The sequence below is a fragment of the Budorcas taxicolor genome, chromosome 3 (genome assembly GCF_023091745.1).
Source record: "Budorcas taxicolor isolate Tak-1 chromosome 3, Takin1.1, whole genome shotgun sequence".
In the NCBI taxonomy this organism is placed as follows: domain Eukaryota; kingdom Metazoa; phylum Chordata; class Mammalia; order Artiodactyla; family Bovidae; genus Budorcas; species Budorcas taxicolor.
Window position 1 is genome coordinate 50,394,131 of NC_068912.1, and position 23,063 is coordinate 50,417,193.

At 37.6% G+C, this 23,063-nt stretch overlaps 1 protein-coding gene across 1 annotated transcript; it reads right to left on the reverse strand.

Annotated features, from left to right (window-relative positions):
• Nucleotides 1-652: 652 nt before the first annotated feature.
• DR1 (down-regulator of transcription 1) lies at nt 653-20,849 on the reverse strand. The gene is made up of 3 exons (XM_052637348.1): nt 19,940-20,849; nt 10,536-10,699; nt 653-2,518 (listed from the first exon to the last, which is right to left on the reverse strand). Exons 1-3 carry the CDS (start codon nt 20,157-20,159, stop codon nt 2,372-2,374), a joined length of 531 nt encoding a protein of 176 aa, XP_052493308.1. The 5' UTR covers nt 20,160-20,849; the 3' UTR covers nt 653-2,371.
• Between the last annotated feature and the right edge of the window lie 2,214 nt (nt 20,850-23,063).

The following is a 23,063-nucleotide window of genomic DNA, read 5'->3' on the forward strand; positions in this document are numbered from 1 at the left end:
TCTTAATCTGAAGGTGGCAAAATGAATACATTTAATCTGTGAAAACCCTTATTTATGTACTCTTCTACATGTATGGTATATGTAATTTTAAAAACTGATGCCTTTTCAACACTTATCAATCTGATAGCCTGCTGAAAAAGACAGACATATTCAAGGAGGTGGGGAAAATACTTACCAAACAATAACTTTATTTCTCAAGAATACTAAAAATTTTGTTTCTCTCTCCAAAAGATTTTAAAAATCTCAACAAAAGACAGAATATAATAGTTAACTGCTAAAAAATCAACTAAAACACTGCTGAATTAGCTCTGTTATGCCTGCATCCTAAGACTGTAAATTACAAAAATACAAGTAAAACCATATTTTCTAAGAAACCAGTAAACAAAGGAGAAAGTCAAGTAGTATATACCAAAAGATCAAAATTGTTTTGGGGGGCCTAAGATTCTTGAAACTAGTAAAAATGGTAATAACAGAAATCTCATGCCATTAATCTTTACAGATCATTAAATATAAAAACAATTTATAAAACACATCAGATTTTATTGCTTGAAGAATACAGCATATGAAAATCACAAGAATGTCAAAATGAAAGTCACTAGGATTTGAACATATAATACATTATCAGATGCAGTAAATATTAATTAACCTGAACTCTGCATCAAAAAAAAGGTATGGAAAATATCTATGTTTTTTCCTAAGAAACAGATACACTTAAAATAGAAAGTATAAGGATGTTACAGTACAAATTAGAAAAGCCAACACTTATTAACTTATTATTTCTTAGACTAGACTACCTTTGGTACTTAAACTTTTAAAAAAACAATCCCTTCTATCTTGTTCAAACGCACTCATGGGTACAGTATCACCTTTAACTCAAACGTTCAGCAGGATTAACCTATTTGTGGCATGGAAGAAGTGTATTTAATAAATGTATAACAATATTTCACTTTTTATAAAACTGCAAAATATGATCATTAAGAAATCTAATACTTGAACATTTGACTTTTTTAGCTCTTCAATTAAAACTGGAATTCTAGCAGCCACAATCTATCTTTAGACCTGGTGAATACACAAATTTAAATGATTTGGCAACTGACATAGTAATTTAGATTACTTCATACTATTTCAAGTGGCTTTTCCATTTTGTTTTCAAAATATAAACACAATAGGCCAGTTCTTCAAAACACTGGATTCCTATAAAAATCACTATCATACTTTACTTATTAGAACCAAATTAAAGCTTTTCCCTTTTAATAAGCAGGTTAAAATTATTTATGTTTCATATAGGGCTAATCAATTATGACACATTTTCTTAAACAAAACATTTTTTAAAGCTATCACTCAATTATGATGGAGATAATGATGCCATTTCAAAGGAAGTATTGGACATTCTAGGCCATCTAGTCAAGAAACTGTAAAAGTAACGCTAAAAACAAACAACAAGGAAACTATAACTACAAGTTAAATTACAAAAAGAATCCCCTCTTATAACAAGCATGCTCATTAACTGTCATTTCTTTCCCCTAGCAAAGGTCTTAATATTCGTGAACCAACCAATGCAACCTAAGCAATTGTTTCACAAGATGGACTAAGCAAGTAATACTATTAATGATTACTGGAGTGAAATACTAAGAATCATGACAGTCCTCAAAACTGGGCAGTCTTTGAAATGTAATAGTGTAGCTGAAGATGAATTATGCTATAATAAAACGAGTTTTTAGCTCTACATAAAATAAAAACAAAATTGAAAAAATAACCTACCAAATTTTACAACTACTATTGAACATACTCCTTTCTAGTTTTTGAATGCCTTGTTTTGAGATCTTTTTTAAACAAGTATATTTATCTGAGCATGTATGTTTATTGCCTGTATGCATATACTCATTTTAAAAGAGAAAATCCAGATACTGCAAAACTGAGCTTTGTTTTTTCACCAACCTGATCTAATGTCTACTATATCACACAGCACCTCCCCCAAATAATTTAAAATTCCCAATTTTTAGTTTAGTTAAAAGGGCAGAGGAAATGCAAATGAAGATTTAGAGCTTCTGTATAAATTTCACTGTATTTTTATAAACTTGAAGTTTTCTGTAACACTGTTTATTGATCAAACAGACTCACTGCTATCTAAAATTTCATAAACACCATTAAAAATTCAAAATTGATATTATACTGAACCTTAAATTTTCAACAGTTCAAAGAGACAGATTTTACATGAATAGCACACAACAGATGAAACTTAACAGCAGATATCCCTAGAATACCAATGGCAAGTCCACCAAGATGCAAAATTACAGATAAGCATTTTTTTCACTGTTTTCTTGTGCAGGGAAAAACATTTTAAAGGAAACAGAAACTCAGCTGGTGAATTTCAGATATCATCATCATCTTCTTCATCCTGAGAAGATCCTGCCTGGTTGGATGCACTTGCTGATGCAGCAGCAAGCTGGGCTTGTTGGGCAGCTTGCTGCATTTGAAGCCATTCCTGTTGGGCCAATTCCGCTTGTTGCTGTCTAGCCTAAACACAAAAGACATAGAAAAAAATTTTTTTTAAACCTGTAACATGCACACTTTGTATATTAAGCCAACCATAAACTTAGTCATTATTAAATTGGGTATTTTCCAACCACTGTAGTTTTTGTACATCAGGACAACATGAACTCTGTAAGAAAATATAATGAGAGACTGCTTCTTCTCAATTCTCTTTTATGTCACATAATGGTTCAACTGAAGAACCTAAAAAAGTTCACAGAAAAATCACAACATTCTCTCTTTGGTTTTCTTTTCCCTGTGTCTGTGTCTCTTTTGTTTCACCTGACTCTTCTGCCCTCTCAACTTATAATTTTGACGTAAATACTTGCAATCTAAAAATTTTATCTGTGGTTTAGAATTTCACTAGTATAGTACCTCTGCTACAGAAAAGTACCGAACATGAAAGCAATACCTATCTTGATCTTTCTTTTAAGTTTCTATCTTAGTTCCCTACCCTATGGATACATTTCTTTCTTCCTCTGTCCCTTTCCCCTCTTTATAAATGCACACATATGTATGCGTGCACGCACACACACACACAGAACATACCCTTCCCACATACAAACTAGTGAAACTACTTATCTAGTACTGAATTTAAGTAGGATAGTTAAAATCCATTCATTTTAAATAACTTCTATAAAAACCACCACTGGATCTGAGAAACCAAGGTACATCCACATGCATTACATGGTTCCTTCCCAACTTAATTTCATCTCTTAGCAGAAAAACCACACCAAGAAGGGAAAAATGAATCTGTTCTCGAAAAAAAATCACATAATTTCCCATTAAGAGTTTACCAAAACAATGTTGTTTCTCCATTTCTGCCTTTTTTCAGAATTAATCTTTTAGCCTGATTCCAATTGCTTGCCAGTATTTAAAAGACACATCAGTTTTCTTGATTTTTCTAGGTCACATTCTCTGCTCTATTTCATAGTCTATAATTCTCTATGCGTTCCCATAGCTATCTATTTTGTTCTCTAGTTACCTGAGTATATTATCTTTTTTCTCCTCTAGACTTGAGAATAGAAAACGTTTCCATATTCACTGCTGCCTTCCCAACATATAGGCCCCAAGGATTTCTGAATAAATGAATGTTTTGTGGGAAAACAATAATGCTCAGCATAACCTTAAGATTAAGATTTTTTTTACCATGTACATTTCTAACTTTTCTTAATAATGTTATGAATTTATTATCCAAACATTCCCTGGGGGTAATTATAATACATTAAAAAATCATTTAATTGTTACCAATTAAGTCCAAATTTCTCAGCCTAGAATTTAGACCCTCCAAATTACGGTCTGCTCCACTATATTTTCTCTAATCTTCTTTCAAAGTATTTCCCTAGTGCTAAAAAAAAAAAAAACACCCCACCTAGAACATAAAATGTTTTCCAATTATACTTCATACTCTCCCGTTTTTGCTACCTTTACTCATGCTGATAGTCAATCTTTTCGAAATCTGATTTTCACCTACTGTAATCCCTCTCTTTCTTTAAGTACTTCTGAAATACTATTTTCCCCAGTAGGTTTGTTCCTGATTCCTTCCAGTATTATTTGGGGTCAATAAGGAGATTAGACTCCACTCCTTTGACTGTGTGGATCACAATAAACTGTGGAAAATTCTGAAAGAGATGGGAATACCAGACCACCTGACCTACCTCTTGGGAAACCTGTATGCAGGTCAGGAAGTAACAGTTAGAACTGGACATGGAACAACAGACTGGTTCCAAATAGGAAAAGGAGTATGTCAAGGCTGTATATTGTCACCCTGCTTATTTAACTTATATGCAGAGTACATCATGAGAAACGCTGGACTGGAAGAAACACAAGCTGGAATCAAGATTGCCGGGAGAAGTATCAATAACCTCAGATATGCAGATGACACCACCCTTATGGCAGAAAGTGAAGAGGAGCTAAAAAGCCTCTTGATGAAAGTGAAAGAGGAGAGTGAAAAAGTTGGCTTAAAGCTCAACATTCAGAAAACGAAGATCATGGCATCTGGTCCCATCACTTCATGGGAAATAGATGGGAAAACAGTAGAAACAGTGTTAGATTTTATTTTTGGGGGCTCCAAAATCACTGCAGATGGTGACTGCAGCCATGAAATTAAAAGACGCTTACTCCTTGGAAGAAAAGTTATGACCAACCTAGATAGTATATTCAAAAGCAGAGACATTACTTTGCCGACTAAGGTCCATCTAGTCGGTTTTTCCTGTGGTCATGTATGGATGTGAGAGTTGGACTGTGAAGAAGGCTAAGCGCCGAAGAATTGATGCGTTTGAACTGTGGTGTTGGAGGAGACTCTTGAGGGTCCCTTGGACTGCAAGGAGATCCAACCAGTCCATTCTGAAGGAGATCAACCCTGGCATTTCTTTGGAAAGAATGATGCTAAAGCTGAAACTCCAGTACTTTGGCCACCTCATGCGAAGAACTGACTCATTGGAAAAGACTCTGATGCTGGGAGGGATTGGGGGCAGGAGGAGAAGGGGACGACCCAGGATGAGATGGTTGGATGGCATCACGGACTCGATGGATGTGAGTCTGAGTAAACTCCGGGAGATGGTGATGGACAGGGAGGCCTGGCGTGCTGCGATTCATGGGGTCGCAAAGAGTCGGACACGATTGAGCGACTGAACTGAACTGAACTGAAGGAGATAGACTAAGTCACACTAGTTAGGGAAACAGAAAGAATATAAATATAAAAGATCATTAACCAAGTATAAAGGTGATAACTAGGTAATTGAAGAGGCAAGAAACAAACACTAAGATTTGTGTGTGGCAACTACAGGAAGCAACCATCAACCTTAAAATTGAAACAAGGGAAGAGGCTGAAATTTTTAAAACTTAGGTTTGAGGAGCCAACCACAGAACTGAAACTCAGACTTCTGAAGAAGGAGTGTATTTGGCTGGTACTACCATCTCTTAAGTTTAGAAGAGGGCCCCAAGGTTTGAGACCCACATACCTGAGGAAGGGGATGCATGTTCGGGTTGGTTCTGTTAAGTATTAGAGAAATTGCAAACCAGATTCAGTTGCTGCTACAGGAAAAAACTGATGCAGCCAGGGTGAAGCATTGCTGTGTTGCTCAAAGGAACCTGAAGCCAACTGGAAGTAAAAGAAAGGAACAAGTGCTTTCTTCCACCCGGCCATGTAATCTCCCTTCAGAGGCCCCCATTAGCAGCAGAGTCTAGGGAAGTCAGCTAGAACAGCAGAAACACGGTTTACAGACTACTGGGTCCATTCTCAAAGCTAGCACAGGAAGGGGATTTCATGCTGAAACAACTGCTTAGTAACTGGCACACTTCTACATTAAAATCTGTACTTGGAGATCTCTTTATACCTTCCTCATGAGTAGTCAACCTCATATAACAGATGTTAAGGTATCTATATTATACTTCCCCTCTGGGACAAAAATGTTTTTTGTGTTTGTTTAGGAAATTAAAGACCAGGTATTCTAGTAACTACTTCTACCTATTTTAATAAAGAAATATGGAAAATATTTCCATAATACACAGGCATATTTACTATTATGGCAGGAATACCCAGAGTTCAAAACAGACTAAGAATACTTCACAGAAAATACTTGAAAATTGTAGGGCAAACCAAATATATCAATTTAATCAACTTAAAAATATCTACTCTGTGGTCTAATCAACTATAAATAGGTATAATTTTGTGGCACAAAAAAAATTCAAATAATCTCAAGTCTCTATACAGGTTTTATTGCAAAGCTGCTTTATCTCAGTTTGTTCATTATATTCTAGTTTGTTCAATGATCTGCAAAGACATGTACTGGTTATACTTAAAATTTAACTGACTTTTTTAGGTACCATTGCCCCATATCAGCACCCATACTTTCACAAAGCACTCTGATACCTTTAAAATCAATACTGATTGATAAATATTATTTGTATTCATGTCTATAAATTAAAATTTTCAGTGGTATTTATTCTTATTTCCTTCCATTTTGCTTCTTACCCAATCCATCCAAAGTGTTTTCCTTCTAAAATGGAAACGTGAAAGAGAAGTAAATAGGCATTACTTGCTAACCCACTTCTTCTGGAAATTTTCATTACGTTTTAAGACTCTCACTCCCACATACTAATATGATTCATTTACAATTTACAGTTAACTTTAACCTCAACATATTAGTGGTACCTCCTTTTCAAATATTTGCTGCTAGCACTGAAAGACAGCTTCAAAAGAGGCTGCTTTTTGTTAGTATGTAAAATAAAGTCTAAATGATTATGTGAAATAAAAATTAAGAAAAAGATGGTATAATAATTTATCAGTTCCATTCATATTTTAGACTAAGGTATTAATACTATGCGCTCTAGGAAAAGTACTAAGCAGCTACAATAATTTTACTTCTCTTCTGATTTTTCTCACAAGAGCAAAGAAATACTAGGGTATTTTTTATCCACAGGTCATGGCAAGACAGAAAGGAGATAAGGGAGAAAAAAAAAAAAAACCCAGATGACAAGGGCAGAAAAGTGAAGACAGAATTTGCAGCCAGTAGATTATTTCCTTCATTCAATTTTTTGTCATAGAAATGATAAAGTACATTCCTTCCACTTAAAAGTTCCAAAATAAAATTTAAGTAAACAAAATGGTGGCTAGAGTATTAGCACAGTATTGTAGAAAGAGCACAGGTTTTGAAGTCAGAAGATATTTACCCATTTCATTTGTCTAAGTCAATCCTTCCCAGTAAACTAAGCTTCATGATGACATAACCCCGTCTTTTTTTACACTATTATAAGATTAGCAACTAGCACTGTATCTGGTAAATAGTGAAGACTTTAATAACAAATATCTGTAGAACAAATGATCTCATGAAAGTCTCTCCATCTCTGAGTCTGTTTCTTAAAGTGTAAATGGATACAGTAAAATTTGTTTTGTTCATTAAAAACTCTGCAAAGTATATAAAGTATTTAGCAGAGCATCTTTCCCTTTATCAAATATTTACGTTGGCACCCTGTAGGTGATCTCCCATAGTAGAGACTCAATAAATAATAGCCACTAGCTTTTTAAAAAAACTTTCAATCCTCCATTGGTACCTCCTATTCATATGGATTACAACACTGTTTGCATGTGGTCGTGCCTGCCTCAAAGGCTTTTCTACTTAAGTACCTGTTTTCTATGTTGTGAGGATTAAATAATACTGGTAAATCACTTGGCACATGATTAACACATGGTTAGAACTCAATAAACATTGGTAAGCTTTATCTTCCTTATCAGTTTAAATGGTATCTGGTGTCTAGTGTTTGATAACTTAAAATGTAAATACTTAAACCAAACTGGTTGTTAATGACTATAAAGACATCAGTTATGGAGCTAATCTGGAAAAGACCTAAAATGGTATTTCCTAGTTCTAATAGTAATTATAGTAACTTGTAGCAGTTCTCACCTCTTCTATTCAAACCAAATCTGTCTTCCATTTTCAAGTGAGAAGCCAGAACTTTGTAGGGAAAAAACAGCCTCACTTCTCCCCACCTCCTTTTTTTTTCATAATGGTGAATAGATTCTTGAACCTCCTCAAACTTCAGAATCATAATTTAGAAGATCAAGGTTAAAGTAAATGATTTCAAAAGTCTGTTCCACCCCTAGAGTTCTGTGCTTCCCTGACTCATCAATTTAACTCAGTCATTTATTCAACAAATATTTATTGAATACTCCCCCTGTGCTAGTTACCATGTTAGATGGGTGCTGCTGCTGCTGCTAAGTCACTTCAGTCGTGTCCGACTCTGTGAGACCCCATAGACGGCAGCCCACCAGGCTCCCCCGTCCCTGGAATTCTCCAGGCAAGAACACTGCAGTGGGTTGCCATTTCCTTCTCCAATGCATGAAAGTGAAAAGTGGAAGTGAAGTTGCTCAGTCGTGTCCAACCCTCAGCGACCCCATGGACTGCAGCCTTCCAGGCTCCTCCGTCCATGGGATTTTCTAAAGATACAATTAATAATAGGTCCAGCCGTCAGCGAGCTTACAAACTATGGGCAGGGACAGACAATTATAAAGGACCACAAAGCACTATTCCTATGATGAAATAAGTATCTCTACGGAACTGAAACACTGTATTTTATATCCTCTTTACCAGAGAATCACCTCTGACCCAATGATTTAGGTCTAACTTTCAAGATCTTCCCACTGGAAAGTGAGTTCAATGCTTTATTATACTTATAGACAGTACTTATAGACAGTCTGCTTGAGCAATCTGAGCATTTCAGTAGTACCCAGAAATGGAATGGACCATTTTTTAAGCTGTTCTTGTAAATCTTCAAGTTTGTAATTCCTTGCTCCTGCCTTTGTAGGGTAAACAGGAAGAAGGTACAGAGAAGAGCAAGTGAAAATATGATTAAGATATCTCAGTCCCTGATGATAAATTTAGCCTTGGTCAGTGATCTGCATTCTTAACAACCAGGTTATTAAGCTCTCAGTATTACATGGAGTGAATATTCAGTCATTCAAGAATCACTGTAGGGTTTCCCTCGTGGCTCAATGGTAATTCGCCTGCCAACACAGGAGACGCGAGTTCGATTCTTGACCCGGAAAGATCCCACATGCCGTAGAACAGTTAAGCCTGTGTATCACAACTACTGAGCCTGTGCTGTAGAGCCCAGGAGCTGCAACTACTGAAGCCTGTGCGCCCTGGAGCTCGAGCTCCATGGCAAGAAAATCCACCGCAAGGAGAAGCTCCTGCACTGCAACTAGAGAGTAGCCCCTGCTGACTGCAACTACAGAAAAGTTCACATACCAATGAAGACCCAGCACAAACATAAATAAATAAATACTTTTTTTTTTTAAAAGAAAAGAACCTTTGTACACTGTAACTACCTGCTCCCCAGCTTCAAGGAACCTGGCAGAGGAGGAGGGAAGGCCAATTTTTCCCTCTCAATTTCTTCTTCTTGCTCTTGCCTGTGGGTATTCTGGACCAGGCCCAGTGCATCCCATGCCTGAGTGGAAAGGACTGATGGAAAGCTTTTTCTTTGCATCAGCATGGGGTATATGTGCATACTAGTTGTTGGGTTATTCACTCCACATGGAAACTGTGTTGCATGCTGCATGGGCTTCTTCATCTCCTAATCCTCATCCCTAGGTATTTTTATCAGATAATGAAGGCTGCCAGCCTTTGTTGCCTCTGCTGTAATACGAAGGCACAGTGAGTCATGGAGACAAAGGGTAAGAGATACTATAGTGGTCATCTTTGGAAAATATGATCTTCCACAGAGGGATGATCCAAAATATATTACAGAGCTTGTTTCTACTGTCACCAAGGGACCTGGAAGGGAATGAAGAAGGCACCCAGGATTCTGACAATGGGCTAAGGCAGGCCAAGAAGATGGCAGAGCAGTAACACTGGAGAAATTCTGAGAGGCTAGTCACAAACTCCACTCAATTCCAGCTCCCGGTGGTCTCCTTTCTTTAAAAATAGAGGGAAATAACAAATAGTTCTTGTTGCTAATCTTCCACAGACGGGACATTAGAACAAGCGAAAAAGGAGAAAAATTTTCTGCCTTTCTCTGTTCCACTGGCCCTTCAAAGTTTTTAAGATCAGAGTGTTTTAAAGGTGCAGTAAAGACCTAAGTTAACTAAAAAGTAAACGTTAGTCAGATTTTTTTTATATGCCATTCGTCTAAAAATTTGATAAAATATTTTCTCACCAGTCCATCAGTTTAAATCTTACGAATGTTAAGGTATACTTTTCATGCTTTTAAATGGTCATTCTGCCTGAAAAAAACATCAAAGTAAAGTCTCAGTAGTCATTTGGAGTTGTTCTCCTCAGAAAACAGGCTGCTGCAAATATTTACTTTTATGTAAAGTAAATAGCCGGCCAAATAGAGTCAAACTGGCCAGATCTAACATCAGACTCTATGATCAAACAATCAGCCACAAAAACAAAATTTTGGACATGCATATTGACTTGGGAAATTATTTTAGAAAACAGTATGATTTTGGTGTACAAAAAAGGGTCAGATTCACATGAAATAAGTTAATATGTGTTACTTACTTTTGCAAATAATTCCTGTTGCTGTCTCAATAATTCTTCTTCGGGAATGCCGAGATTTTCCAAACGAGAACTGGCCTTTCTTCTTTTTAATGCTACTGTCTTGCATTCTTGTAAGACTTCTTTTACTTCACTGATATAAGAGCCAAAGCCTAAACTTTCTAGTGCTGGGAAAATGAAAATATGAAAATATCAGAAAGTGATAAAACACCACTTTTTCTTCACCAGCGGAATATTTTGTGAAGCTTGCCAATGGGGTGGTGGGGGTGGTGGAGGGAGGTATTTGGAGCGGAAGACTATTGTCTTCTAATAATTTTACCTATTTTACGGTGCACAATAATCATCCATATGGCTAAGACAAAATATTTTATCAGCTTTCTTAATATTAGATTGCAAATTAGTTAAAACTTAAGGAACATATCAAGGCACAGGGCTTCACTTTTCCTTTTCTTTTTAGTTTTTTAAAAACTAAAGCATTTCCTGTGAGGAAAGAAAAAAAAGGCCCAATGTAAGAACATGTGGTTTTACCAAGAAAACATTTTTTCCTATACCATAGTAAATAAATCATTAAGTCAGTGATTTTCTCAAAGAATACAAAAAAGGAAATATTTGGAATATATTTGTTAATAAAACGGCTTAGAAAAAGTAGGCTGGTAATATAAGCTTTATCTAACTTACAGTAGGATAGGAGGAATTAAGTTCTTTTGTCTAATATACCAACAGGAAACTATTTTTAGCAAAGACACTCAACCTGCCAAGTTTAAGAAATACTGATGGAAATAACTTATAAAATTCGGAATTTATTCAGTCAAAGACCCTGAAAATCAAACTTACAAGAAATACTGCAGAAATATTTAAAGTGATGTGGCAGAAAAACTGAGATAAAGAAAGACGATAAGGATAAAAGAAACATCAACAAAATATTCTATTTTTTCACATTTAGAAAGAAAAATTTATAAGAAAATAATGCCTCTGTAATCTAGAAAGACAAAGCATAAAATTTCCTTTTGGTTCACAGTATTTAAAATTATATAGTTTTCTATATGTTGACTAATGCCCCAAACTCATATTTTGCCTTCTGAACCAACAATGAAATACAGGTGGTAAAAAACATAGTAAATGAACTTATTTTTACAGATTTTCAACAGTTATGATGAACCAGACTCCCTCACTAAAGATGCCCTAAGTTCTCACTGAATCTGCTTTTCAGGGAGAAACCAAATATACCTTTAAAATGTACATTCCCATGTAAGCTGAAGTTTTTAAAGGCATCTTGAGTGATTTACAGTTTTAAATTATTTCGTCATGTTAAGCTGTTTTCATCAACCATCTTTAGAAATAACCTGATGTCAAGAAGTAGACTGCTACTACTTGAATTTTAACTTAAGAGATCCCATCTTTTGACCCTCCCCAAATTTCAATAAGACATTATTCTGAATTCTATTTACCAAATTACCAAATTAACTACCACCTAATTCCTGGCCTCAAGGAGCTTGGGAGTACAGTAGGAAATTAAGTGAAAACTAGGCAGCCTAAATTTTTTACTTGAATTGACAGACATTATTTTTTAAGTGTTAATGCTAGAAGCCAAAGCTTTTCATTCGTATTTTCTCTTTTTAAAGGCACAAGCATAGTAGTATATTTTCAATAATACTGGCTGGAAATAATATCAAAAGAAACTAGTAAATGACTTATGGTGTTCCACTAGAATCTAAAGAAAAGTTTTATTTCCTTAGCCCTACAAGATCCTCCAGGATCTAGCCCCAGCTACCTTTCCAGCTTTATTTCTGCCATTAAATCCCTGAATACTTTGCTAAACCTGACCACTCAGTGTTTCCCAATAGGCACTGGTTTCCCATATTCATGCTGACAGTAATTCACTCACAATCCAGATCAAACTGTCTTCAAATTAAGCTTGCCTGATCCTCCTAGATAGAAATCAGTTCAGTTCAGTGGCTCAGTAGTGTCTGACTCTTTGCGACCCCATGGACTGTAGCACACCAGGCTTCCTTGTCCATCACCAACTCCCGGAGCTTGCTCAAACTCATGTCCATTGAGTCGGTGATGCCATCCAACCATCTCATCCTCTGTCGTCCCCTTCTCCTCCTGCCTTCAATCTTTCCCAGCATCAGGGTCTTCTCAAATGAGTCAGTTCTTCACATCAGGTGGCCAAAGTATTGGAGTTTCAGCTTCAGCGTCAGTCCTTCCAATGAATATCCAGGGTTGATTTCCTTCAGAATGGACTGGTTGGATCTCCCTGCAGTCCAGGGGACTCTAAAGAGTCTTCTCCAACACCACACTTCAAAAGCATCAATTCCCTGGGACTCAGCTTTCTTTACAGTCCAACTCTCACATCCACACACGACAAATGGAAAAACCATAGCTTTGACTAGATGGATGTTTGTTAGCAAAGTTAATGTCTCTGCTTTTTACTATGCTGTCTAGGTGGGTCGTAACTTTTCTTCCAAGGAGCAAGCGTCTTTTAATTTCATGGCTTCAGTCACCATCTGCAGTGATTTTGGAGCCCAAGAAAATAAAGTCTCTCACTGCTTCCATTGTTTCCCCATCTATTTGACATGAAGAGATAGGACCAGATGCCATGATCTTAGTTTTTTGAATGTTGAGTTTTAAGCCAACTTTTTCACTCTCCTCTTTCACTTTTATTAAGAGGCTCTTTAGTTCTTCACTTTCTGCCATAAGGGTGGAGTCAGCTGTGTATCTGAGGTTATTGATATTTCTCCCAGCAATCTTGATTCCAGCTTGTGCTTCATCCAGCCCAGGATTTCGCATGAGGTACTCTGCATATAAGTTAAATAAGCAGGGTGACAGCATACAGCCTTGACATACTCCTTTCCTGATTTGGAACCAGTCCGCTGCTCCAGGTCTGGTTCTAACTGTTGCTTTTTGACCTGCATACAGACTTCTCAGGAGGCAGGTAAGGTAGTCTGGTAATTCCATCTCTTTAAGAATTGTCCACAGTTTGTTGTGATCCACACAGTCAAAGGCTTTAATGTACCAGAAATAGAAGCTTTTCTGGAATTCTCTTGCTTTTAGACAGAAGTAATCTCCCCTTTTTGAAAACAGAATTTGAAACTTAGTTCTCACTGTATTTGTATAACCTTGGATATGTCGCTTAATCTATGCTTCAATTTTCCATCTCTAAAACGAGAACAAAGTGTCTATTTTATAATATCTTCCTACAATCAGAAGCACTATAATGGTTAAGCATGCAGCCCCTAAGGCTGCCAGGAATTGACTCCCAGCTCTTAGATTAGCTGTGTGACTTATGTTCCTTCACCCCTGTTCTTAGAAAACAAGAATAACAGTACCTACATTTCATCAGATCATGTTGTTACTAAAAATAAATGAATTAATATAAACAAAGAGCTAAGAACAGAGTTTGGCCCACAGAGGAGCAAAATAAAGCATTCATTATTATATTATTGTACTTTATTACTTTAAGGGTTGGAGGAATCAACAAGTAATTAACTGAAGGCATTTAACACAATGTCCAACACAGAGGAGTTCCTTACCTAACTTGGACTTTGTATTATTCATCTTCAGTTTTTAAATTTATTTTTTCTCTTACATTTTAAAGCGTACACTAGTAAGTGTACAGGACCCAAATAAATGTACAGCTATGCACTGTTGCTGTTGTTTAGTCACTCAGTTGTGTCCAACTCCTTGTGAACCCATGCACTATAGCCCACCAGGCTCCTCTGTCCATGGGATCCTCCAGACAAGATATAATGGAGTGGGTTGCCATTTCCTACTCCAGGGGATCTTCCCAACCCAGGGATCGAACCTCCATCTTTCGCATTGGCAGGAAGGTTCTTTACCACTGAGCCACCAGGGAAGCCACACAGCTACTACCACCCCATTAAATTCTAGCTAAACAGGTATATTAAATTCACAAAATTAATGAATCAATGCAATAGAGAGACAACTCTTCAAAATGTCATGAGTTCAAAATTAGATATTAAAAACTCCAATCCAATCTACTTTAAACCATGGAGGGCCTGGGTTAAAAAAAAAAGAATCGCTATTAAAATCATTAAGGTTGACCCTGTATGCGAGACAGCAAAAGAGACACAGATTTATAGAACAGACTTTTGGACTCTGTGGGAGAGGGCGAGGGTGGGATGATTTGGGAGAATGGCATTGAAACATGTATAATATCATATGTGAAATGAATCGCCAGTCCAGGTTCGATGCAGGACACAGGATGCTTGGGGCTGGTGCACTGGGATGACCCAGAGGGATGGTATGGGGAGGTAGGTGGGACGGGGGTTCAGGATGGGGAACACGTGTGTACCTGTGGCAGATTCATGTTGATATATGGCAAAACCAATACAATATTGTAAAGTAATTAGCCTCCAATCAAAATAAATAAATTTATATTTAAAAAATCATTAAGGTTGAGAACAATGCTTTCAAAAGAAAACTGCAAGTAAATCCAAGATTAACATTAAATTTTATTGAAAAAGCTGTGCTCTCAACACTGAGCACACTGTACTCTCAAAAAAATGGTTCAACAACAGCAGCCATAAATTTAATCTCAAAACTGTACTGGCTAATCCTAATTTTAAACACATTTTGGCTAACAAATATGATTAACTGGATACAGCATTTCCTAAACAGGGATATTTCAATCTGTTATCATGCAGTAGTAATACCCCCATTTTACATAAAGGAGAATCTTAAAGGACAAAGGAAATGTCTCCTAAGCAGGACCACCTTAGCTGTGCAGGTTGTTCAGTGCACAACAGCAACGTATCTGGGAGAGCCAATCATACTGTAAACATCACAGATTTAAATTCTTATTATGGCACTTTTTCTGGCAGATGGTAATAAAGGTTTTCAAGGACGGAGTTTCTTTTTCTAATTTGTACAAAGGGATTTTATGGACTGCTGATGGCCCTGGCTCTAAGGATCTCAGAGTAAAAGCTAAAACAATAAAAATAAATAAAATGAATAATAGTACATCTATTTTAAAATTTGTGGATAAAACACATATCACTTGTTTCTTAGAGGTCTGCTGACATCTACCTTAAAACTGTATCCAGAAAAGCACACAGCATATTAGGGGGGAAAAAACCCTTAGCAGTATTTTTTCACTTTGAAAGACAGACAGTTATATTATATATAAAAAAAAGGTAAAAATGTACACCCAACAACAATTTTAACACAGGCATATCTTATATTTTACAGTAATGATGTACTCCCCAAAAGTTTTAACATGAATTTGTGTGAATTATTTTATCCTTCAAATGCAGTGTATGCTTTTCATTTAAAAAAACTAAAATACAAAACTAATTTCTCTACTTTCTTTTGTTTGTGCGTTAAGGGAGGGAGGTGCTGTAGTTCACTTAAAATACATTAAGAGAAGGTAGGCCAAAGCGATTTCTTGGCTTAATGGCCTAACAAACACCCTTAAGATTCATGTCATCTATGGCAGCGGTCCCCAAACTTTCTGGCATCAGGGACCAGTTTTGTGGAAGACAATTTTTCCATGGTGGTAATGCAAGTGATGGTGAGTGGCAGATGAAGCTTCCTGCTCATCCACTGCTCACCCTCCTGCTGTGTGGCCCAGTTCTAACCAGGGCTTGGGGATCCCTTCTCTATGGTATCACCACTCCTAGGAATCCGGGACAAATATCATTCATCTTTATATCTTTAGCAGTATCTAGCACAGTGCCAATTCAAAAGTTAACTGCTGGGTGGCAGAAGAAAAACAAAAACAAAAAACATATTGATTTTAAAGAAGACAGTAAAGTCCTAACTTGAAAAGTACCTGTGTGTGATAAATTGTTCAATGCAAATTACACGTGTCCCTTCAGGAAAAAAGTATCAGTATGGATGCTTATCTAGGCAATACAATACTATTCTCATTATTATTACTATTATTACAATACAACTTCTTTGCAATCACTCAGATCCCCTGATTGCAAAACTACTTCAAATCCACTTTCCAAAACAGACTGTGGTTGAAGCTTTAGAACAAGGATACTTAAAGTATGATCTGTGGATCTGTATCATAACTGTATCATCATATAGTTGTCTGTAATGAGTTACGTACGGAAACTCAAACTAAGCATTTTAAGAGCTTTCACAGCAAAACTGTAGCTATGTGAAGTGATGGCTGTGTTAACTAATTTTATTGTGATAATTAATTTATAACATATACACACACCGAATCATTAGGTTGTAAACTTTAAACTTACACAATGTTATATGTCAATTATAGTTCAAAAAGCTGGGGAAAAAAAGAAACTTCATAGCAATTTGAAAGCAATTTTATTTCTATCGAATGCAGTATCAAAATTTTTCATTTTGTTTTTCTAGTGATTCATTTTTATTGTATTTTACCAAGTACCAGCATGAGAGGGATTGGAGCAATACAACTGCTGAAGTGAATCCTCAGAGACTTTTTCAAACTTTCACTAACTTGCAGTTACTAATTCTCACGAAAGTAAGAAAGAAAAAGTAGCAACAGATTTAAAATGCAGAAGTAAAAATAATATCATTTAAAATATTCCTATTTACATTTTCTCTTTACAAATGGCATCATGACATAAAGTTAAACATAACAGACCTTCAGCTTTACATTTTAATCAGTATCATATAAAGTTTTTAAATTATAATTGTAGCATGTATTTCACATAAGTTTCTCAATTCTGACTGTTTCTCAGTAATTGCTAATTATACCTGAAACCATTAAGTATTATTTATACATAAATGGGGAAACCTTAGTTAACAGATTTGCCTAAGGCCAAACCCTTCACAGTATACTTTGCAGTTCTTAACACTCAATGTCAGTTCTTTCCATAATGCAACAGAACATGTTAGAACTCATTTAAGAATGTGTTCACAGAAACCCAGAAACAAAATAAAAACATCTTTTAAGTGTAGAACTCCCTCTATTTGTGTGTTATGTTATCTTCAATGCCAAGTCCATGTTCTTAAACTCAAGCAAAATATTTGTATTAAATTTTTTAAAAATTTTAACTAGGTTATACAATTTCAGATTTACTGGCAATAAAATTTGTTCAACTTTAGCTTGCATTTTACAAAACTGCCTCAAAATTTGCTCTGAGAAGGCAAAGCAAAGTGGCAAGCGAAATGTCCTGAAGCAAAGTCTAGTTCATTAAACTTATTACTAAAAAAATCCAAACTTAAATATGTGAGAATCAAATCACTTTAAAATGTACATTATTCCACTTGGATGTATCTTACATTCCTAAATAATCAAATTGACAAAACAGCATTAAAAAAATGTCATAATCAGCTTTCCAGAGTCAGTCTATAAAATTACACTTTAAACACCTAAAAAAATACACACCTTAAGATTTTCTTTTAAAGAATTTTAATCACTCAAGACAAAAATTTTTTTAAATGATTAAGCAATATGAGATTATAAATATATAAAGTCTATCCCTCTAACGGGAGAATTTGGGGTTAAGTACATCCTTATCTAACACTTAAGAACAGCAATGTTACAAGAAAACAAAAGTAATTTTATAAAGCTGTAACAGGTCAATACATTATTTTTTTAAATTAATAAATCATCCTCAGTACATAAGGAAAATGCTTTCACTGGAACTTTCTGACTCATACGTTAAACTGAATTTAGCATATTCCAAAGTTGAGCTATTTAACTAGCATACTGCTAGCTACAGCTGCACTTTTCTTCCATCATGTCAATCAGAAATCTAAATATATCCTAGAAAAGAATAAACTCTACCCAAGAAGACAGATTGTAAGGCGTTATTAGATTTTTGGAAAGATCCCCACTACCGTGGTGTAAACAAATGTTTAAGCAGATCCTTTGGAAATCTTTTGCAATTTTCATTAGAAAGGCAATGTTGATAAAAGATCTGTTTTCTCTTTTATGAATTATAAAAGGAAATTACAGCTATTTGTGTTGGACAATCTTGTGAAAGATCTGTGACAACTGCACATATAATGTAAAAATAAAAACACAAAAGGAAAAATAGACAACTTGGCTTTCATTTTACTTGCCAGAGTACTCTAAACAAGTAAAAGACTAGCTTTGAAGTCAAATATACCTTTTCCTAGGGATTTCTTTTTCTCTTTATGTACTGAAATGGAAATGTCAAAGTATGTTTTATGTATCAATAAGAATCAAAAATGAAATTACAGAAGTCATTTCATGACAAAATACTTCTGTCAATAATTCCTGTAAAATACTGTATATGGTGACTATGAGAAGACGTGTCCTCTACTTCAGTATAACAGGAAAGTCACCTTTTAAAAAGTTAAATTATAACAATAAAATGGTAGATAACTGCCTGCCTACCAAAATTAAATTAAAATTAATCTTTTTTTCTGACTTCAAAAGCGATCCAGAAATTGTTAGAATTTTAATTGGGTTATTATAGAAGGCAAGCTATCACTTCAAAATTGACCACAACCTTCCCCTAAGATTATATGCACCAGTCACAGAAAGTGCTTCCCAAAACATTATGACTAGTAAATGTCTCCCCATTCCTGAAACAAACCATCAGAATATGGTCCCCCAAAGCCCTATTAACTGAACTAAATCCTTTCCAAGATACAAGAGAAGAGACTGTTAAACTTTCATAAGTGTTCAATAAACGCTTAAGCGTATACATCTAAACGGGGACGACAGCAGGAAACAAAAGGGAAATGTTCCACGAAAAAAAAAATCTCACAGTCTTTAAACCCAAGCTTTAAAAACCTACCTCTAAGGCACAATGCAAGCTATGGAAGGAAGGAAGAAAGGAAGGAAGGTTAAAGAACACTGACTGCTTCTTTCTTACAGAACAGAACTGGAGTGCTTTGGCAACTTGTTGATGAACGGTAGGGACCATGAAACCATTTTTAAAGCAGAAAATATACTTCAGTCAACACTAATAAACTTTACAATTGTGAACATTTACGTTAAGAATATTTTTACTCGTGTTCTGAAAATTGATCTTTTCTTCTACACTGGTGAAAAAGGTCAGGTGGGAAAGAGGTGCCCTCTCCACTCAAGCTTGAACTTCCTGTCTGAATTCTAATTCTCCAAGAACTTCTGGCTTCCTCTCTCAGTTGTCATGATCCAGGTTTCAATTTAGGCAGGCAAAGTTCTTGTTGCTTAGGTTTACCTGGCTGTAACCTGAGACCGCTACTACTACTTTCTTTGGGGGGATGTTAGCCGACTTAATCGCCTGCAACTCTCACCTGCATTTGGTATTTGGAAAGGACCACGAGAATACTACACAGAGGTCTGAAGGCACCGGCTGCCTCCTTGCCCGCAATGGCTTTTCAGTTACCAGTACTAACTAGGAGACAGAACTGAAGGCTTTGACATGAACGCGTCACGCGACCAGCAGGATGTCCCCGGCCCCTCTCTGAAACAAAATCCCACAAATACCACTTACCTTGTATGACGTGCTCTGGCGAGATGGTTTTCTTTTCCGATTTGTTGCAAATCTCATTGGCTTCAGAAGATATAAGGTGAATGAATTCAGTGCAGCAGTTCACCACCAGCTCCCGGGCATCGTTGGCCACCCGGACATTGGGGAGAGTCTCTTTGATCATCTTATTGATAGCAGCTCTGGGTATAGTGAGATCATCATCGTTGCCAGATGAGGAAGCCATCGCACCTTCTCTCTCGCGCCCCGACTTTTAAAAACTCCTTAACTCTGGTCCACGACGATTTTTCAAAAGGCCGCCCTCGGAGAGCGATCCAGGAGTCCCTCTGAGATGAGCGTGCAGAAAATTAAGGGGCCAGGGGTGGCTGGAGAGAGAGGGGAACACCCGTGTGTGTGAGAAAGATTTAAGGCGAGATTGGGAGCAAAGTTGGGGGGGGGGGGGTGTTGAGGATTCTGGGGACAGCACTGCCCAGGTCGGAGAGGGGAAGACAAGGTGGTCCGGAATCTGAGCACTAGAAAACCCCCTTCGTGTCTCCTCAGAGGGGCGTGCGCCGTCGTCTAACCGTTCCCCAACGGCGCGGAGCAGAGGCAAGGTCCGGGGGCACTGGTCTGGCCGCGGAACAGGGCGGACACTCAGCGGGCAAGGCTCTACAGAACCGGAGCCCCCGCTGCCGCCGCCGCCGCCAGCAGCCGATGCCGCCGCCTCTGCCAAACCATCCTTCAGACACCCGCGCCGCCGCCTCACAACATGTCGGCCGCAGCCGCTGCCGGAACCGAGGCGGTCTCCTGGGAACGAATACGGACAGAACCAGGCACAAGGAGACCGGCAGCGGCGTCTGCTGTGACCGTTTAGCCCGAACGCAGATGGTGGAAGCCGAAGCCGCCGCAACGGTGGTCCCTCCAGAAGCCAGAGAAGCTTTACAGGAAGCCTCTCCCGATACCCTTTGCGCTACCGGAAGCCTCGCCCCCACACGTTACCCCCCCCCCCACTTCCAGACCAACTTCCGGGTGTGGCAGCCGCCCTTCCCCCACCCTTGTCGGCGGGAACCGCCGGTCTTCTCCGCCAGCAGCTTCCGCCTGCCGCAGTCCCGGCACGCGCTCTGGGGTCCAGCCCCTTCCCAGGGATAGTAACCGGGCGAGCGCGCGCCTCGCGGTACCGAAGACACCCGAGCACGCGCCAGGGCTTCGGCACCAGAGGCGGGTTGCGATGGGTGGGTGCACTGGCGAGGGTGGGTCGCTGCTACTACCTTCTCTCAGCCAGCTGAGGCCTTCTTAGCCACGTTTGGAGACAAAGGAGCGGAACGCTGGATTTCGTTAAAGAACTTGCTTTGCTAACGTTCAGTTCAGTTCAGTTCAGTCGCTCAGTCGTGTCCGACTCTTTGCGAGGAGCCCGAATTGAGATTGAAAGGAAGAGGAACGAAGTCCAGGCTCGAGAATGGGATGTGGGAAAAGGAAAACTCCGTTTTCCTGGGTCTGCATCGTCCTGAGGAAAAAGTTGTTGATGATATCTAATAGACTTTATTCGGACCAAAGATCTCTATGGTCCTCCATCCATTTTTCTGGGTTTATGGGAATGAAACAGAGAAGTGACAGCCACTACTAATTAACAGCTAAGCTGGAAACTAAAAATAAGATCCAGCGTAGTGGAGAGGCGTAGTGTACAATGAGCCAAATTACAAGATTCCCACTTAGACGTTTTCCATGATGTATTGGTTCTGATAAGGTAGGGGAAAGTGGGTTAAAGTATGTTAAGAAACTGATTTTCTCTTCTTTCCCGGGAAGCAAACGTGTGGCAAGTTCTTTACAAAAATTGCATTTTTTTAAAGTAATTTGCCATAACGTCTTTTTGAAGAAGAGGCTGTTATAAACAGAGTGTTGCAATTTCTCAAAAGTAAAAGAGATAAAATTTAAATCAGTTTAGGCACTTTAGTTAATCATATACAGTTGTTGTACACTGGCAGCAACTGGCTTGTGTGAAGTGTTTTCTTAAAGTTTTGTATTTTGGTGTACGACCCTAGATGTCGCATCTTGAGGAAATCATACTTGTTCTTTTTTTTTTTTTTTTCATTTAGCGTTTTCTCTAGTACACTTGCAGGTTCTTTAATTTCTACAGTGTAGACATTTGTTTCTTAGCATTATTAAGTTTAGTAAAAATAAAATGTCTGATAAAATGATATTTTAAACTTTTTCTTCAAAATAGGAATGTGAAACTGTTGGCTCAGATGTAGGCCTCTATGAAGGAGTTTCCTTCCTATGTATGTATCTTGTTTCCTTTATACATGCTTGTTTGTTTCCTACATAACTTCATAATATTCTTCTGGAAATCCAATTTTTGTTCTTCCCACTCTAAAGGGTCCAGCTTTCAATGAAGAATACCCCCCACCACCACAACTAGAGAAAGTCCACTCCCTGGAAGACCCAACATAGCCCAAAATAAATAATAATTTTAAAAAATTAGAAAAGGAAGTACTACAGATGCAGTGAGCTTCTGGTTTGTTCATCCCTGTATCCCTGGGGCCTGCACAGATCCTGCTACATAATAGGCAAATATTTGTTAACTCTGGAGGTGAATGAGGACCTTTAAGGATAGCAGAGTAAAAAAGAAGTCCAAAGACAAAAAGAAGAAAGTATGCCAGGGGATACCTGTTAGAAACCAAGAAGGTATAGTGCAAAGGAAGCCATGAGGGGAATTTTTTTGTTCATGTGTGCACACGTGTGCTAAGTCACTTCAGTCAAGTCCGACTCTGCAGCCCTATGGACTGCTACCTGCCAGTCTCCTCTGTCTTTGGGATTCTCCAGGCAAGAATACTGGAGTAGGTTACTGTGCTCTTTATTTTTGGCAGCCTTGGGTCTTTGTTGCTAGTGGGCTTTCTTTAGTTGCCCAGAGTGGGGGCTACTCTAGTTGCTGTGTGTGGGGTTTATCATTGTGGTGGTTTTTCTTGTTGGTTTCTCTAGGTGTGCAGGCTTAAGTTGGAAGGGTGTGAGATGCCACAGAGAAGCATTGTTGGAAGGGGATCAAACAGTCACTGAAGTAAAAGGTCAATAGGAGAAAGCAGAAGTCAACATGAAAACAGTTAAGGAGAGAAATGCAGAAAAGAGCAAGGAGCACAGAACACACTTTCCAAAATCT